Source organism: Eriocheir sinensis, chromosome 6 (genome assembly GCF_024679095.1).
Source record: "Eriocheir sinensis breed Jianghai 21 chromosome 6, ASM2467909v1, whole genome shotgun sequence".
NCBI classification, from domain to species: Eukaryota; Metazoa; Arthropoda; class Malacostraca; order Decapoda; family Varunidae; genus Eriocheir; species Eriocheir sinensis.
In genome coordinates, this window is record NC_066514.1 from 2320723 (window position 1) to 2339748 (window position 19026).

General features: G+C 45.3%; 1 protein-coding gene and 1 long non-coding RNA gene across 4 annotated transcripts; one reads left to right on the plus strand and one right to left on the minus strand.

Moving 5' to 3' along the window:
- Window positions 1–841: 841 nt before the first annotated feature.
- On the minus strand, window positions 842–17307 carry LOC126987790 (dihydrolipoyllysine-residue acetyltransferase component of pyruvate dehydrogenase complex, mitochondrial-like). Its single transcript, XM_050845127.1, has 11 exons — window positions 17114–17307; window positions 11830–12002; window positions 10742–10878; window positions 8485–8742; window positions 6659–6763; window positions 6090–6185; window positions 4559–4752; window positions 3631–3793; window positions 2895–3034; window positions 2351–2496; window positions 842–1089 (listed from the first exon to the last, which is right to left on the minus strand). Exons 1-10 carry the CDS (start codon window positions 17233–17235, stop codon window positions 2367–2369), a joined length of 1518 nt encoding a protein of 505 aa, XP_050701084.1. The 5' UTR covers window positions 17236–17307; the 3' UTR covers window positions 842–1089; window positions 2351–2366.
- Window positions 8777–10696, plus strand: LOC126988123 (uncharacterized). 3 transcript variants are annotated; one of them, XR_007741517.1, is made up of 4 exons: window positions 8777–9310; window positions 9411–9530; window positions 9571–10352; window positions 10444–10696. It is a non-coding gene; the product is annotated as an uncharacterized LOC126988123 (long non-coding RNA). The 3 variants fall into 3 exon arrangements; XR_007741516.1 differs by having other exon boundaries at window positions 9411–10352; XR_007741518.1 differs by having other exon boundaries at window positions 8777–9290; window positions 9411–10352.
- Window positions 17308–19026: the final 1719 nt, after the last annotated feature.

A 19026-nucleotide genomic window follows, 5' to 3' on the forward strand; every position in this document is an offset into this window, starting at 1 on the left:
AACACATTTGACAAGGCTTTCGTAGGAGTTTTGGGCATTTCCAGGGGTAGTTTTATGACCCTGGTGGTAGTGTGACCCTTCTTCTGTACCGTGACCCTGAAGAAACACTCATTTGACAAGGCTTTCGTAGGAGTTTTGGGCATTTCCAGGGGTAGTTTTATGACCCTGGTGGTAGTGTGACCCTTCTTCTGTACCATGAACCTAAAGAAACACACATTTGACAAGGCTTTCGTAGGAGTTTTGGGCATTTCCAGGGGTAGTTTTATGACCCTGGTGGTAGTGTGACCCTTCCTCTGTACCATGAACCTAAAGAAACACACATTTGACAAGGCTTTCGTAAGAGTTTTGGGCATTTCCAGGGGTAGTTTTATGACCCTGGTGGTAGTGTGACCCTTCCTCTGTACCATGAACCTAAAGAAACACACATTTGACAAGGCTTTCGTAGGAGTTGTGGGCATTTCCAGGGGTAGTTTTATGACCCTGGTGGTAGTGTGACCCTTCCTCTGTACCATGAACCTAAAGAAACACCTATTTGACAAGGCTTTCGTAGGAGTTGTAGGCATTTCCAGGGGTAGTTTTATGACCCTGGTGGTAGTGACCCTTCCTCTGTACCATGAACCTAAAGAAACACACATTTGACAAGGCTTTCGTAGGAGTTGTATGCATTTCCAGGGGTAGTTTTATGACCCTGGTGGTAGTCTGACCCTTCCTCTGTACCATGAACCTCAAGAAACACTCATTAGAACCCGACTGACCCCATCTTTGACCTTTAGAAATAGGTGATGAGAAGCAAAGGTGCCTTATAAAACCAGCCAAGGAGCGGCAAAAATCAAACAGCAAGAGGTTTTATAAATACGTGTCATCTTGTATAATGCAATGCAGCCCAACGAGATGCTTCACAAAAGACAAAAATATACACCAAGAATACATTATATACAAGGTGTCGTGTTGATTATTAACAATAAATAATCTAAAATTTTAACAAAGTTGTTTTCTCAGCTACTGTTATACAAGTGTTATGTCTGTCGGAATACTGAGTGTTAAATCAACAGGCTCGGTGTTTTTGCCGTGTAGCGATGTGGCGTCAATCTGCAAAGATGTACAAGGTCTTACTTTGACAGTCCCCGAGAAATATCATCATGTATAGAGAAAGTGTTCCCTGGTGTGTGCTGCAGGTGTGTCAGGGAGGGAAGAGTCTATTGCAATATTTACAGCAAAGAAATATTTCCTGAACATTTTCCTTTTAAAGTTTTTCACATGCTAGAGGCCGGCCTTGGGTCTGGACACCTGAGGAACAAGGAGTGACAGGCAATACAGAACATTTAGCCATAACAACACCTACCAAGACACAGCGTCGCGCCGAGACACCACCAACAAAACAACACATTATTGAAAAGGAAAACATACTTCCCATTGTGACATGAAAACTTGAACAACCAAGGGCTTGTGCGTTAAAAGTATTCATACATTTTAAAAACATATACGTTGAAGGCGTCTGAAAATAGTTAATTGTGTGTCACCAAATTCAGTAAAGTTAACTCATTCATTCAAGGAGCGCCCACCAGGGGATGGCCACAGCAGAAGAGCTTCCAAATCTCTCTATCCAGACACTCCCTCCTTGCCTGCTCAAAGCTTCTCAAAGATATTTCACCCTTCTACTTGTCAACATTGGTAAAACACACACACACACACACACACACACACACACACACACACACACACACACACAAATGATATGTAAAGTAATTTTGCTGGTATAAAATCTCTACTGTAACATTCAGGCTGATGTGTGACTTTCAGCACCCTCAGCTTCACCAAAAACAAGAAAAAAAAGGTTCATTGTGGGAGGTACCGAGATACTTTTATTCAACTACAGACGCCCCTCAAATAGTACAGCTTCCAATAGTTCGGTTTTGGTTTTATGTCGATTTTCTAAGAAGATTTTTAAGGACTTTTAAATATCCCAGTGACCAGGAAATTTAAAAATCCTAAAAGATCTACGACAATCCGTATAAAACCAAAACCGAACAATTGTAAAGAAAGTTGGAAAGTTCCTCAACCTTTTACTATGTCCTCTTGTGTTCCTGGTGGTCAGTCCTTCTTTTGGTCGTAGCCCCTCGTTGTCTACTTCTTCCATTTTGCTCAAGAATTTGTAGATTTGTATTGGGTCTCCCCTTTCTCTTCCTTGTTCCAGTGTTGGTAAGTCTATCTCCTTTAGTCTCTCTTCTTATGTGTGTGTGTGTGTGTGTGTGTGTGTGTGTGTGTGTGTTTTCAGGGGACCGATCTGTATGTAAAATCTATCTTATTGCTTCCTACTGTTCCTGGACACTCCCTGCATCATGCCACTCACTTTGTTATTTTCTTTGTTACAGAATCATAGTGCACGGCTGCTCAAGGAATCTTCTGAAGGCAGCCAGCCACTGAGCGCCCACCGCCCCATCCACGGTCCGGTGGTCGCAGCTCAGTGTTACCGTCATCACCTGGGCCACCCGGAACCTTGGAAGAGACACAAGAAAATTAGAAAGTCTCGTTTAGTCGGCGCAACATCTGTGGTCATATGCCGGAGAGAGACAGAAGGGGAAGGAATTATAGGAGAAGGGAACAGTTGGAAAGTTTGGTTTTAGTGGGCGCAACATCTGTGGTCATATGCCGGAGAGAGACAGAAGGGAACAGTTGGAAAGTTTGGTTTTAGTGGGCGCAACATCTGTGGTCATATGCCAGAGAGAGACAGAAGGGGAAGGAATTATAGGAGAAGGGAACAGATGCAATAAGCACTGTGATAGGCAGAAGCATATACCTAGTGTCAGTAGTGTCTAATTAAGCTTACAAAACACGGCAAAACTACACAATTCATTAATCCTATAATCTTGTGCTCAGATCAACCACAGCCTCACCCTTGCTCCACTGATTGATCGGCCACAAGTCGTCGCTCCGTGCCGCCCACCGCCAATATGCAAGACTGGGGGGGATTGATGATGGCGCTGAAGTTCTTGACCCCCATCATGCCAAGGTTGGAAACAGAGAAGGTGCCACCCTGGAATAAACAGGTTGTGGACTTCAATTATAGAAACATCGTGAAAATATCAGCTGTCATTCACTCGGTGCTGCTCAGAGGCCAGTGGTGTATATTTGCTCTAATCTAAACACACAAGGATATTCAGCAGAGCACATGTCCTTTCTTGCTGTGTTGATGGATGACAGCAGTGAACCATTCCCTGCTCCTGCTGTCTTAACCGGTATGTTTTTGAATATTAGTTTCTGGATCACAAATGCTATTAACACAAAAATGACGAGACTGTTTTCAAAGAATGTTCTTAAAACAGCATAAAAATCAGCTTGTCGGTTCCCTAAGGGCTGCCTTCACAGTTGTTAGCAATGGTTGTTATCGCTGCTGTAGTGTTTCCACGTCAAACTGTTCGATGGGGTAGTGGCGGCTGCAGGGTTAGCCAAGCCCTGCACCTTGCCACACACTCCCAACACCTCTCCCTTCCTCTGCAGCCGCCACTACCCCATAAGCCAGTTTCACGTGGAAGACTATACCGTCGATCGCCGCCATTGGTAACGATCAAGAGAAACAAAACGTCTGTGAAAGCGACCCTAAATCTTACCCTTAAAAGAATCGGCCCCTACCTGAAATTCATGTGGTTGCAGCTTTCCCTCCCTGGCTCGAGCCGCAAGAGTCTTCATGTCACCAGAGATAGCCGCCAAGCCTTTCTGATCAGCCCGGAATATTATGGGTGTGATGAGTCCCTTCTCAGTGCTCACAGCAACACTCACATCCACATTCTCATAGCTGTAAGTGGGAGATGTATGAAGTATTAAATTCCACTTGGTGATGTATCCACCCATCCATCACTCACAGATACACCCACGTCTGCATCCTCAACTATCCAGGGCAAACACACTGACCAAATGTCAACGTGAATTGTGTTTCTCAGTAATAGTTTAACCGTGTAGCAGCGATGGACCAATTTTGTGGCTTCACCGTGTAGCAACGACGGACCAATTTTGTGGCTTTACCGTGCACCAGCGACGGGCCAAATTTGTGCCATGATATAAACCCCCAAAAATAGATGATACATAATCTGATCACAAATGCTTTGATATATATTATGAAATGGTTTGTGTGAGGGGTGATTTTTTCTCATTTTTTTCGCTTGGAGGGACCATTAACCCGGTAGCAGCGACGGGCCAAATTTGTGGCTTTACCGTGTACCAGCGATGGGCCAAATTTCTGCCATGCATAAACTGATCACATATGCGTTGATATATATTATGAAATGGTTTGCGTGAGCGATTATTCTTTCTCTATTTTGCTTAGAGGGACCTTTAACCTAACCTAACGTAACCTAGCTTAACCTAACCCAACCTAGCCTGACCTAACCTAACAATCATGACCCCCGCAGCTACTGGGTTAAGAAACATGATCCCCGCTGCTACCGGGTTAAACCTAAGAACATCCAAAGATTTAAAGCATAGTTGGACAAAAGGCAATAAACAGACTTAGCTTAAATAATGTCTACTACAAGATAACACACATACACTCATAAACACTCACTGCCTGATAACAGAATCCATCCAAGACGAGTTTGCCTCAGGTACTTTGCAACAAGCCAGGGCGGAAGCCTTGATAATGAAGTCATTGAAGGAGAGGCGCACACCCTCCCCCTCAAGCAGCTGGTTGAATTCCTGCCGCAGCTGTGCCACGGCGTCCATGCACACATCAACACTCAGGTAGTAGTGTGGGATGGTCTGAGGAAAGGCAAAACATGGAGTAAGCTTTCAGCATTAGTCTGGAATCGATAAAGTTAACTAGCTACTCTCAGATCTAAAAATGTTTGTGCGTAATCTTGAAATAAGCCAGGGAAGAAAGTTGGAAAGTTTTGTTTAGTCGGCGCAACATCTGTGGTCATATGCCGGAGAGAGACAGAAGGGGAAGGAATTATAGGAGAAGGGAACAGTTGGAAAGTTTGGTTTAGTCAGCGCAACATCTGTGGTCATATGCCGGAGAGAGACAGAAGGGGAAGGAATTATAGGAGAAGGGAACAGTTGGAAAGTTTGGTTTAGTCGGCGCAACATCTGAGGTCATACGCCGGAGAGAGACAGAAGGGGAAGGAATTATAGGAGAAGGGAACAGTCGGAGAGTTTGGTTTAGTCGGCGCAACATCTGAGGTCATACGCCAGAGAGAGACAGAAGGGGAAGGAATTATAGGAGAAGGGAACAGTTGGAAAGTTTGGTTTAGTCAGCGCAACATCTGAGGTCATACGCCGGAGAGAGACAGAAGGGGAAGGAATTATAGGAGAAGGGAACAGTTGGAAAGTTTGGTTTAGTCAGTGCAACATCTGAGGTCATACGCCAGAGAGAGACAGAAGGGGAAGGAATTATAGGAGAAGGGAACAGTTGGAAAGTTTGGTTTAGTCGGCGCAACATCTGAGGTCATACGCCGGAGAGAGACAGAAGGGGAAGGAATTATAGGAGAAGGGAACAGACCCCAGGAGACGGGACACAACCCCCGATTGATACCTGGTACCCGTTCACTGCTGGGTGGACAGGGGCGTAGGGTATCGGAAAAGCCGCCCAAATTTTTCCACTCCGCCAGGGAATCGAACCCAGGCTCTCTCGGTTGTGAGCCGAGTGTGCTAACCACTGCACCACAAAGCCCTGGAAATAAACCTGCGAAACTTTTGATTTTCACAACACGATATAATTCTATCTATAGGCTCAATCTGTTGTCCGCCAGCTAGCGTTCACAGCAGCTGTATTGTTTTATTTGCCCCTGGCCAAGAGCATGAGAACCAGGTCCTTTAAATAAACAGTTAGGGAGTCAGTATGGTTCCCTATCTTCCTCATGATGACCAATGGCCTCAGAACAAAGAAAATGACAGGGCTGACGCTGAATGACCACCAGTCTCACCTCGGCTAATATATACAATAACCCCACCATGATACAAGTGTCCCTCTACCTACCTATAAACATTGCTACTTTTTTTGCAAACTGAACATAGTGCTCTTTAGGTACTGAGAATATAATGACTGCATTGGTCACTGAGAGAGGTATAGATTCATTACTCCTGACACACATCCTTACCTGTTTAGACAAGCATAGTCTCTTTGCTATGACGCCACGAATGTTTGAGACGGGCACATCTGTGTAGGGAGTCTGACCTGGTACCACGGGCCCAACCTGTAATGCAGAGAGCCTTTAGTAGGGAAATAACAGGAGACAAAGACTAAATTAAAGGCTTTTTGTCTCATCAGCTCCCCTGCTCCTACTGGCCGTCTTGTATTTCACTAATGCAGCTACAATATTGCTCTCCTTTCTAAATTCCAGCAATGTTTTCATGCTAACTGCTCTATTGGTCTTTTCTCCTCTTAACCTGGTAGCAGCGGGGATCGTGTTTCTTAATGGTCCCTCCAAGCGAGAAATATGAGAAAAAATCACCCCTCACACAAGCCATTTCATATATATCAAAGAATTTGTGGTCAGATTATGTATCATCTATTTTTGGGGGTTTATATCATGGCACAAATTTGGCCCGTCGCTGCTACACGGTAAAGCCACAAATTTGGCCCATCATTGCTACCAGGTTAAGATGATAACTCCTACAAGGTTTTTGGCTCCTAAGTTCATGTATTGCTGTTGTATAAACCATGTACCTGGGGAGAACCAACAGCAGCAGCTTGAGATGCAAACTTTTCGATGTCAGAACCCCGTAGCCAGTCTGTTGCAGCGTGCCCTACACCCGACACCTGTGCCACACTCTGCCCAGAAAAAATACAAACATTAAATACACAAAAGTTGGAAAGTTTGGTTTAGTCGGCGCAACATCTGTGGTCATATGCCGGAGAGAGACAGAAGGGGAAGGAATTATAGGAGAAGGGAACAGACCCCAGGAGACGGGACACAACCCCCGATTAATACCTGGTACCCATTCACTGCTGGGTGGACATGAGCGTAGGGTATCGGAAAAGCCGCCCAAATTTTTCCACTCCGCCCGGGAATTGAACCCGGGCTCTCTTGGTTGTGAGCTGAGTGTGCTAACCACTGCACCACGAAGCCCCCATTAAATATACAAACTAAATAATAAAATAATAGGAGACATTTATATTTCCCCCTGGAACAGACAAGTACAAGCATTGGTCAGTTGTTATAGGTAAGCAAAGTTCACAGCTTGGGTGGTGATGTTGAATCGTCTAACATTTTTGTTTAATTTTTTCTCTAACCACATGACTGCATTAATTTTTTTCAGTAACAAAAAAATAAATGTTGTAATGGTTAAGGAAAATAAGGCTTAACCCGGTAGCAGCGACGGGCCAAATTTGTGGCTTTACCGTGTAGCAGCGACGGGGCAAATTTGTGGCTTTACCGTGTAGCAGCGACGGGCCAAATTTGTGGCTTTACTGTGTAGCAGCGACGGGCCAAATTTGTGGCTTTACCGTGTAGCAGCGACGGGCCAAATTTGTGGCTTTACCGTGTAGCAGCGACGGGCCAAATTTGTGGCTTTACCGTGTAGCAGCGACGGGCCAAATTTGTGGCTTTACTGTGTAGCAGCGACAGGCCAAATTTGTGCCATGATATAAACCCCCAAAATAGATGATACATAATCTGATCACAAATGCTTTGATACATATTATGAAATGGTTTGTGTGAGGGGTGATTTTTTCTCATTTTTCTCGCTCAGAGGGACCATTAAGAAACATGATCCCCGCTGCTACTGGGTTAAGGTTTGGCAATAACCTCCACCATCCTCAATGCCCCATAACCAAAAGATAGATAAGTTAGGATTTCATGTTTGGCACAAAAGATGACCCCTAAATTCGGGCTTATAATTTTACATGGTCTACCCAAACCCACATAACCCTTGACCACAGGATAAATATATTTTTACCCAGTAGCAGCGGGGATCATGTTTCTTAATGGTCCCTCCAAGCGAGAAAAATGAGAAAAAATCACCCCTCACACAAACCATTTCATAATATATATCAAAGCATTTGTGATCAGATTATGTATCATCTATTTTGGGGGGGTTATATCATGGCACAAATTTGGCCCGTTGCTGCAACACGGTAAAGCCACAAATTTTGCTCTGTCACTGATACGGTAAAGCAAGCCAAAATTTGGCCCATCGCTGACCACGGTAAAAACAATTTGGCCTGTCGCTGACACAGTAAAGCCACAAATTTGGCCCGTCACTGCTACATGGTAAAGCCACAAATTTGGCCCGTCACTACTACAAGGAAAAGCCACAAATTTAGCCCATCACTGCTACATGGTAAAGCCACAAATTTAGCCCATCACTGCTACACGGTAAAGCCACAAATTTGGCCCATCAATGCTACACGGTAAAGCCACAAATTTGGCCCATCACTGCTACACGGTAAAGCCACAAATTTAGCCCATCACTGCTACACGGTAAAGCCACAATTTTGGCCCATCGCTGCTACCGGGTTAATGTTATCATGAAATCAGAAGCAAGACTTACAGATAGATCAACATTCTGCTCACTGGCCAGCCTTTTCGCGTAAGGAGAAGCAAAAACGAAACTTCCAGCTGCAGGAGGTGATGATGGAGGAGGTGCAGCCGTCACTGGTGGGGGTGGCGGTGGAGGCGGAGCAGCAGCTGGTGGTGGAGGAGGTGGTGGAGCAGCAGCAGGCACGGCAGCAGCAGAGGGTTCATCCGATGGTTTGTAGTCCTTGAAAGCAGCGACATCCTTCTCATCACTCACAATGATGCACAATAGCTGCAGAGAATGGTCAGTGATAAGCATTGCGGATGACCACCAATGGCATCGTCTATTATCCAAGCGCAGTTAGCTATGATATTCCGAGACTTCCCAATGTGTATGGGTGTGGGTGTTGACAGCTCAGACGTTCGCTCAACCCTTTCCATCCGTGACGCAGACGTCGGCGTCACGGTATGGAGAGGCTCAAGAGGAAATGGGAGAGAATTAATGCTCTTCTGACCCTCTCAATCCTCCTCTAAGTTCCTCTTCCATTTTCTCTTAAGAGGTTTAGGAGAGGATTAAGAGGTTTAGAAGAGGATTAAGAGGTTTAGAAGAGGATTAAGAGGTTTAGAAGAGGATTAAGAGGTTTAGAAGAGGATTAAGAGGTTTAGAAGAGGATTAAGAGGTTTAGAAGAGGATTAAGAGATTTAGAAGAGGATTAAGAGGTTTAGAAGAGGATTAAGAGGTTTAGAAGAGGATTAAGAGGTTTGGAAGAGGATTAAGAGGTTTAGAAGAGGATTAAGAGGTTTAGAAGAGGATTAAGAGGTTTAGAAGAGGATTAAGAGGTTTAGAAGAGGATTAAGAGGTTTGGAAGATGATTAAGAGGTTTGGAAGATGATTAAGAGGTTTAGAAGAGGATTAAGAGGTTTAGAAGAGGATTAAGAGGTTTGGAAGAGGATTAAGAGGTTTAGAAGAGGATTAAGAGGTTTAGAAGAGGATTAAGAGGTTTAGAAGAGGATTAAGAGGTTTAGAAGAGGATTAAGAGGTTTAGAAGAGGATTAAGAGGCTTAGAAGAGGATTAAGAGGTTTAGAAGAGGATTAAGAGGTTTAGAAGAGGATTAAGAGGCTTAGAAGAGGACTAACGGAGAAGGGGTTAAAGCCTTCGATAACATATTACATTCAAGAAAATATGCATTCCTATCAATGTTAACAAAGTTTGAAAGATGAAAGTAAGAAAATCACTGAATTAAACCATAATTTCTTTAACAAAACACCTTTCTGAAAAGACACAGGTTGGTATTATGAGATACTTTCGGTTCTCACATCAGCTATTTCTAAAGGTCAGAGAGGGGGTCAGTCGGGTTCTAATGAGTGTTTCTTCAGGTTCACGGTACAGAGGAAGGGTCACACTACCACCAGGGTCATGAAACTACTCCTGGAAATGCCTACAACTCCTATGAAAGCCTTGTCAAATATGTGTTTCTTCAGGTTCACGGTACAGAGGAAGGGTCACACTACCACCAGGGTCATGAAACTACTCCTGGAAATGCCTACAACTCCTATGAAAGCCTTGTCAAATATGTGTTCTTCAGGTTCACGGTACAGAGGAAGGGTCACACTACCACCAGGGTCATGAAACTACTCCTGGAAATGCCTACAAGCCCTATGAAAGCCTTGTCAAATATGTGTTTCTTCAGGTTCACGGTACAGAGGAAGGGTCACACTACCACCAGGGTCATGAAACTACTCCTGGAAATGCCTACAACTCCTATGAAAGCCTTGTCAAATATGTGTTTCTTCAGGTTCACGGTACAGAGGAAGGGTCACACTACCACCAGGGTCATGAAACTACTCCTGGAAATGCCTACAACCCCTATGAAAGCCTTGTCAAATATGTGTTTCTTCAGGTTCACGGTACAGAGGAAGCAGGGTCATGAAACTACTCCTGGAAATGCCTACAACCCCTATGAAAGCCTTGTCAAATATGTGTTTCTTCAGGTTCACGGTACAGAGGAAGGGTCACACTACCACCAGGGTCATGAAACTACTCCTGGAAATGCCTACAACCCCTATGAAAGCCTTGTCAAATATGTGTTCTTCAGGTTCACGGTACAGAGGAAGGGTCACACTACCACCAGGGTCATGAAACTACTCCTGGAAATGCCTACAACCCCTATGAAAGCCTTGTCAAATATGTGTTCTTGGGCGACGAAATGTCTTATGATGCGATCCACAGTATCTTGTTGCTGTGCTAACCCAGTATGACCCCTACTTGTTCTGGAGGTAGACAACTTACCCTGCCTAGAGGTACGTCCTTCTCCCCAGCAGGCACTAGGATCCTTGCCAGCACTCCTTCTTCAGGAGTCTCCATTCCCATAGTGGCCTTGTCGGTCTCTATCTCAGCCAGCAGGTCGCCCTCATTCAAAACATCCCCTATAAAGAAGAAAGGTGGAAAGTTTCGTTGAGTCGGCGCAACATCTGTGGTCATATGCCGGAGAGACAGAAGGGGAAGGAATTATAGGAGAAGGGAACAGTTGGAAAGTTTGGTTTAGTCGGCACAACATCTGTGGTCATATGCTGGAGAGAGACAGAAGGGGAAGGAATTATAGGAGAAGGGAACAGTTGGAAAGTTTGGTTTAGTCGGCACAACATCTGTGGTCATATGCCGGAGAGAGACAGAAGGGGAAGGAATTATAGGAGAAGGGAACAGTTGGAAAGTTTGGTTTAGTCGGCGCAACATCTGTGGTCATATGCCGGAGAGACAGAAGGGGAAGGAATTATAGGAGAAGGGAACAGACCCCAGGAGACGGGACACAACCCCCGATTAATACCTGGTACCCATTCACTGCTGGGTGGACAGGGGCGTAGGGTATCAGAAAAGCCGCCCAAATTTTTCCACTCCGCACGGGAATCGAACCCGGGCTCTCTCGGTTGTGAGCTGAGTGTGCTAACCACTGCACCACGAAGCCCCCCTTATAAAGAATTCCACCAGTGTTACCAAATTAAGACATCTTGCTACACACGAGATCACAGGAAAAAACAACTTGGTCTCAATGATACAAATATATAAAATATCTAAGGACTGATATAACCCATTTTATTTATAGTTCTGGTACTGCATCCAGGAGAGATAAGCTTCTCTCTATCTCTCTCTCTCTCTCTCTCTGACCGCTATCTCCTCCATCTAAATGTTCACTAGGGCCTGTGTGGTCTGGTTATCTATGTAATTCTCTCTCTCTCTCTCTCTCTCTGACCGCTATCTCCTCCATCTAAATGTTCACTAGGGCCTGTGTGGTCTGGTTATCTATGTAATTCTCTCTCTCTCTCTCTCTCTCTCTCTCTCTCTCTCTCTCTCTCTCTCTCTCTCTCTCAAGCATTAGTTACCTTCCTTCTTTTCCCAGGATATAATGGTGCCCATCTCCATGGTGGGGGACAGGGCTGGGAGGTTGACCTTTATGTGGGGTGGCAGGTCGGCATCTGAGGCAAGGCCCCTGACCCATGGTGTAACAAGACTCCACACTTGAGGCCTGGGCACCTCTACCCTTACTCCTCTTATCCTGTCAAGAAGATGAGAAAGAAAATTAACCACCAGAAGTGAATGGACAACACAGACCTTCATCTGTATTTCCTCCTGCCTACGACTTGAACTCTTTCAAGAGGAGGGTATCAGGACACCTCTCCTCCCGAAATTGACCTCTGATTTTGGACACTCCTTTAACCTCTGTTCGGGAGCAGTGAGTAGCGGGCCTTTTTTCTTTTTTTTTCTTTGCGCCCTTGAGCTGTCTCCTTAGCTGTAAAAAAAAAAAAAGACCAAAGGTATCTAAGTACGGTACCAGCCACACCTCACCACAAGGTTGTGATAGAAAACACAGGTTGACACTTCTTTGCAAATAGATGATTGAATACCATATGCCAGGAAGCACACTACTTTGGTACTATAAAAGAGGTTTAACCCGGTAGCAGCGACGGGCCAAATTTGTGGCTTTACCGTGTAGCAGCGACGGGCCAAATTTGTGGCTTTACCGTGTAGCAGCGACGGGCCAAATTTGTGGCTTTACCGTGTAGCAGCGACGGGCCAAATTTGTGCCATGATATAAAACCCCCAAAATAGATGATACATAATCCGATCACAAATGCTTTGATATATATTATGAAATGGTTTGTGTGAGGGGTGATTTTTTCTCATTTTTCTCACTTGGAGGGACCATTAAGAAACATGATCCCCGCTGCTACCGGGTTAACAGTGAGTTGTGAGGGCAGCATTTAAAGTATAACTAGGTCATTTATAGAAAAGTATGAAAAACACTAACAGAAAACACCTGAAAATCTATCTATCTCAATATCTCTGATGCCTGGTCCTCTCATGGGAATTTCCCCCTGAGAAGTGCCCACTGCAGAAGTCTCTGGACCATATTCTCAAATGCTTCGCCGCTTAAACACTCACATTTGACAGGGTTTTTGAAGGGGTATTGGGCATTTCCAGATGTACATTTATGACCCTGGTGGTAGTTTGACCCCTTTTCTGTACGTTAAACATGAAAAACACCCATGAAAACCCGATTAAACTCCATCTTAGCCTTTGGAAATATATGACATGAGAGGTTGAAGCGTCTGAGAATACCGATCATGCTTTTTTCATGTTTCTGGACCCCCTCTCTGTATATTCAATCCATCATCTGGCAGCTTACTAATACTTATTTACCTGTTAATCTCCTGATGTTATTTCCCTCAAACCTGCTCTCGTACATTCTTCACAAAGTCATTAATTTATTTCAACGTGCCTGAAACATCTCACAGCACTGCACTTCACCCATTCAGTCGCCCCACAATCCTAGTCCACTCCATTACACCCATACCAAAGCTTTTATAAACATGTTTCCATACTTACATAACTGTTCCTACATATTTAACCCGGTAGCAGCGGGGATCATGTTTCTTAATGGTCCCTCTAAGCGAGAAAAATGAGAAAAAATCATCACTCACACAAACCATTTCATAATATATATCAAAGCATTTGTGATCAGATTATGTATATCATGGCACAAATTTGGCCCGTCGCTGCTACACGGTAAAGCCACAAATTTGGCCAGTCGCTGCTACACGGTAAAGCCACAAATTTGGCCCGTCACTGCTACACGGTAAAGCCACAAATTTGGCCCGTCTCTGCTACACAGTAAAGCCACAAATTTGGCCCGTCACTGCTACCGGGTTAAATTTGCCAAGCTGCTACATAACTAACAACACAACATCAACTTACTTGACGATCTACTCAAGCAATGACTGACTGCCTACCTGCTGGACAGAGCCAAGGTCACCAAGTGCGGTACAAACTCCCACATCGGTGAATAAGGTCAGTCATAAAGTATTTGCTGAGCTGCTTGGCGAATGGGATCACGACATCAGCCTTAATTAATTTGAAGTGCAGCGACTATGCCTGATGAACGAGCCTCCCATAAACCACTCAGCCAGGGGGGCACCTCTTTGGCAGACTCGGTAGTGAGTGGCTTTCTCGTCACGCTGGACACGGGTTCAATCCCAGCCCAGACAGCCAAGGAATACCCTCTCCTGGTCTTGATTAATTTCTTGTGTGTTTCGATACATGCAGAGAAAATACAACTCCCAGGGGATGACAGTGGTGGCATATCGGTGGGCATTCTCTCCTGCAGTTCTGTTGAGTTTCCCCGAAGGAGTAACAGGTAGGATGGCCCATGCTCCGAGGGTAATAGAAAATGGGAAGTGTTGGAGGTATGTCTCTATGGGGACATTGTGAAATAGTGCACCAAAATGGGTCACAGTCTAAAGGTCTCAACACACAGAAATTAATCTTCATAGAAGGGAAAGTCGTGTAGTGCGGCGACGGCCTGATGAACGAGCCTCCCATAACCCACTTAGCCAGGGGGCACCTCTTTGGCTGACTCGGTAAGGAGTGGCTCTCCCGTCACGCTGGTCGCGGGTTCAATCCCAGGCAGCCGGGGAACACCCTCTCCTTGTTGTGATTAATTTCTCGTGTGTTTCAATACACGCAGAGGACGTGCTGGATAATAGAAAACGAGAAAATAAACTCCCGGTGCATGACACATTGAGCCCTCTTCCAAATACTGACCCCAAACAGCTGCTTCCACTGTTTCCTGTCCATCCAGACTGAGGCGGCCTCACTGATGGAGGCACAGCCAGCAGGCGAGATAAGCATGTGATATTTTTTTTTTTTTTTTTTTTACAGCAAAGGAGACAGCTCAAGGGCACAAAAAAGTAAACATTAATAAAAAAAAAAAGCCCGCTACTCGCTGCTCCTAAATGGACACTTGAACACCCTGCACACTATACAACAAATATAAAGCTCTTTTAACATCTACGTCTATTGCCTGGGTTTATGGCAAGCTGCATGGACATCAATCAGCTGCATGCACTAATCATCCCATACCAGGCAACATAAGGTACACTGTAGTAGTATTTTCCTTTCCTGGTTTGTAAGCTTTGAGGCGGTGCCCTTACCAGGATGTCTTGCCAGGATGACCTCCACAGGCATGGAGCTCCAAACATGCCCACACACCACAGCATATAGATTACATAGAAAATCAGACCACACAGACCCCATGGTCCAGACGAAGTGGTCTGTCCTTAAACCTAAGTAATTTTACATTAATCAGAAGGCTCCAAAACGTTGCATTTCTACTCTAGTTGATATTAAGTTGAAGGAAGTGACGGTCGAGCTTATTTTTGAAGGAGTCAATCGTGTTACACTGGATGATGTAGCCAGGCCATTAGTACACAGCCAGGCCATTAGTACACAGCCTGGCCATTAATACACAGCCAGGCCATTAATACACAGCCAGGCCATTAGTACACAGCCAGGCCATTAGTACACAGCCAGGCCATTAGTACACAGCCTGGCCATTAATACACAGCCAGGCCATTAGTACACAGCCAGGCCATTAGTACACAGCCAGGCCATTAGTACACAGCCAGGCCATTAGTACACAGCCAGGCCATTAGTACACAGCCAGGCCATTAGTACACAGCCAGGCCATTAGTACACAGCCAGGCCATTAGTACAGCCAGGCCATTAGTACACAGCCAGGCCATTAGTACACAGCCAGGCCATTAGTACACAGCCAGGCCATTAGTACACAGCCAGGCCATTAGTACACAGCCTGGCCATTAGTACACAGCCAGGCCATTAGTACACAGCCGGGCCATTAGTACACAGCCAGGCCATTAGTACACAGCCAGGCCATTAGTACACAGCCTGGCCATTAGTACGTACACAGCCAGGCCATTAGTACACAGCCAGGCCATTAGTACACAGCCAGGCCATTAGTACACAGCCAGGCCATTAGTACACAGCCAGGCCATTAGTACACAGCCAGGCCATTAGTACACAGCCAGGCCATTAGTACACAGCCAGGCCATTAGTACACAGCCAGGCCATTAGTACACAGCCAGGCCAGTAGTACTCAGCCCGGCCAGTCGTACACAGCCAGGCCATTAGTACACAGCCAGGCCATTAGTACACAGCCAGGCCATTAGTACACAGCCAGGCCATTAGTACACAGCCAGGCCATTAGTACACAGCCAGGCCATTAGTACACAGCCAGGCCATTAGTACACAGCCAGGCCATTAGTACACAGCCAGGCCATTAGTACACAGCCAGGCCATTAGTACACAGCCAGGCCATTAGTACACAGCCAGGCCATTAGTACACAGCCAGGCCATTAGTACACAGCCAGGCCATTAGTACACAGCCAGGCCATTAGTACACAGCCAGGCCATTAGTACACAGCCTGGCCATTAGTACACCCACACAGCCTGGCCATTAGTACACAGCCAGGCCATTAGTACACAGCCAGGCCATTAGTACACAGCCAGGCCATTAGTACACAGCCAGGCCATTAGTACACAGCCAGGCCATTAGTACACAGCCAGGCCATTAGTACACAGCCAGGCCATTAGTACACAGCCAGGCCATTAGTACACAGCCAGGCCATTAGTAAGCAGCCAGGCCATTAGTACACAGCCTGGCCATTAGTACACAGCCAGGCCATTAGTACACAGCCAGGCCATTAGTACACAGCCAGGCCATTAGTACACAGCCAGGCCATTAGTACACAGCCAGGCCATTAGAACACAGCCTGGCCATTAGTACACAGCCAGGCCATTAGTACACAGCCAGGCCATTAGTACACAGCCAGGCCATTAGTACACAGCCAGGCCATTAGTACACAGCCAGGCCATTAGTACACAGCCAGGCCATTAGTACACAGCCAGGCCATTAGTACACAGCCAGGCCATTAGTACACAGCCGGGCCATTAGTACACAGCCAGGCCATTAGTACACAGCCAGGCCATTAGTACACAGCCAGGCCATTAGTACAGCCAGGCCATTAGTACACAGCCAGGCCATTAGTACACAGCCAGGCCATTAGTACACAGCCAGGCCATTAGTACACAGCCAGGCCATTAGTACACAGCCAGGCCATTAGTACACAGCCTGGCCATTAGTACACAGCCTGGCCATTAGTACACAGCCAGGCCATTAGTACACAGCCAGGCCATTAGTACACAGCCAGGCCATTAGTACACAGCCAGGCCATTAGTACACAGCCAGGCCATTAGTACACAGCCTCGGCCACAACACAGACCAGCCGGCAAGACCAACATGTTCTTTACCTGTTTCTCCTCTCCGCGGCGAAGACCATCACCGAGGAATGCCTCCACTGTGTCTTCCTGAGTCCATTCCTGGGCACCAGCTTGGGCAGGGCAGCTCTGAGGGCGTGAGGGGAGCGCCACATGACTGTAAGCCTCCTCGGTGCGCGCCTCCTGCTGCAGACGACGGCCAGTGGGTGCCAGACACAGGGGGCAGGCTGGGGCTGGGGCTGGGGCTGCAAAATGGGTCACTGGGCTTTGTATCGGTGGTTCTAGGCCTTTAAAACCTGGGAAGAAGAAAGAAAAATGTTTATCAGAACTTCCATGGACACAGTTACACAATAGTTATCTCCTTCCCCCCCCTATTCAGCGGTATATGCAGGTTACCCCGGGAAATGGGTCACTGGCCTTTGTATCGGCTGTTCTAGACCTTTAAAACCTGGGAAGAAGAAAGAAAAATGTTTATCAGAACTTCCATGGACACAGTTACACAATAGTTATCTCCCCCCTCCCCCATTCAACAGTACCAGGCTATATGCAGGTTATCCCGGGAAATGGGTCACTGGGCATTGTATCGGTTGTTCTAGACCTTTAAAACCTGGGAAGAAGAAAAAAACATATATTTATCAGAATTTCCATGGACAGTTCCACATCATGTCCTCCCTCCGGGCCCCCTCCCATTCAACAGTATAGTCATATTCTACTTTCCCCTTCCCCAGCAGGCGCCCTAAGATTTTTTCCACTCTTTCAGTCGTCCCAGCATTCCCTTCATTTCAACAGGTCAAGCTTAACGTCGCCTCCAGCCCGTACATAAGAGCTTTCCCTCATCTGTTTCCCGGCGGCGGCGCTAGCGATCATTGTTGCCAAGGTCGCTGCTCGCCCGCACGATTGGGCTACTTCTGCCTGATGAGACTCCGCGGGAAATATTTGAAAGTCGCGGCTTATGATTTAATCCTTCCTTTTACTTCATGTCGCTAGTGCACACAAAGTCACGTTCTCTAATACATTATAAACAGTGTATAAACAAATAAGAGTATTGGCGTTGTCTGCATGCTGAGCTACTTTGGGCTAGTTTGGATGAGAGATTCGAGCAGATTAGTTTAGCCGTTTCGCGGTCCATCACCCCCACGGTCTCCCCCCCCCCAAAAAAAAAATATAGATAGATAGATAGATAGATAGATAGATAGATAGATAGATAGATAGATAGATAGATAGATAGATAGATAGATAGATAGATAGATAAATAGATAGATAGATAGATAGATAAATAGATAGATAGATAGATAGATAGATAGATAGATAGATAGATAGATAGATAGATAGATAGATAGATAGATAGATAGATAGATAGATAGATAAATAGATAGATAGATAGATAGATAGATAGATAGATAGATAGATAGATAGATAGATAGATAAATAGATAGATAGATAGATAGATAGATAGATATAGATATAGATACAGATAGATAGATAGATATAGATATAGATATATAGATATAGATATACTCAAAAGCTTAATTTCTCCAAATGACGATCGACTGTAAACATTGTCAACCATATTCTACTATTTGATAACACGAAGCTGTCCCTCCTTTTCATCAGACACTCTGATCTCTTCTTTTTTTTTCAAAATCTTAACTGGAATTTTCATACCTCATCTCAATCTCCTCGAGGTAAGGTATTCTGCATCGTTCCCCATATATTTCCCCCTCCCAGATGATGGCGTAGACCAGGGATTCTCAACCTTCCTCCATAATCTATAATCCATAATCCATAATCTCCATAATCTACCCCTCTACCTGATCTATTTCATCGTTTACGCCCTTACAAAAAAATCATTGCCATCATAAAGACGCTGAAAATTAGAAGATAGGAAAACATATCTATTATTTACCTTTTGCACAAAATATATTATACTTTGATAGAGAAATTAT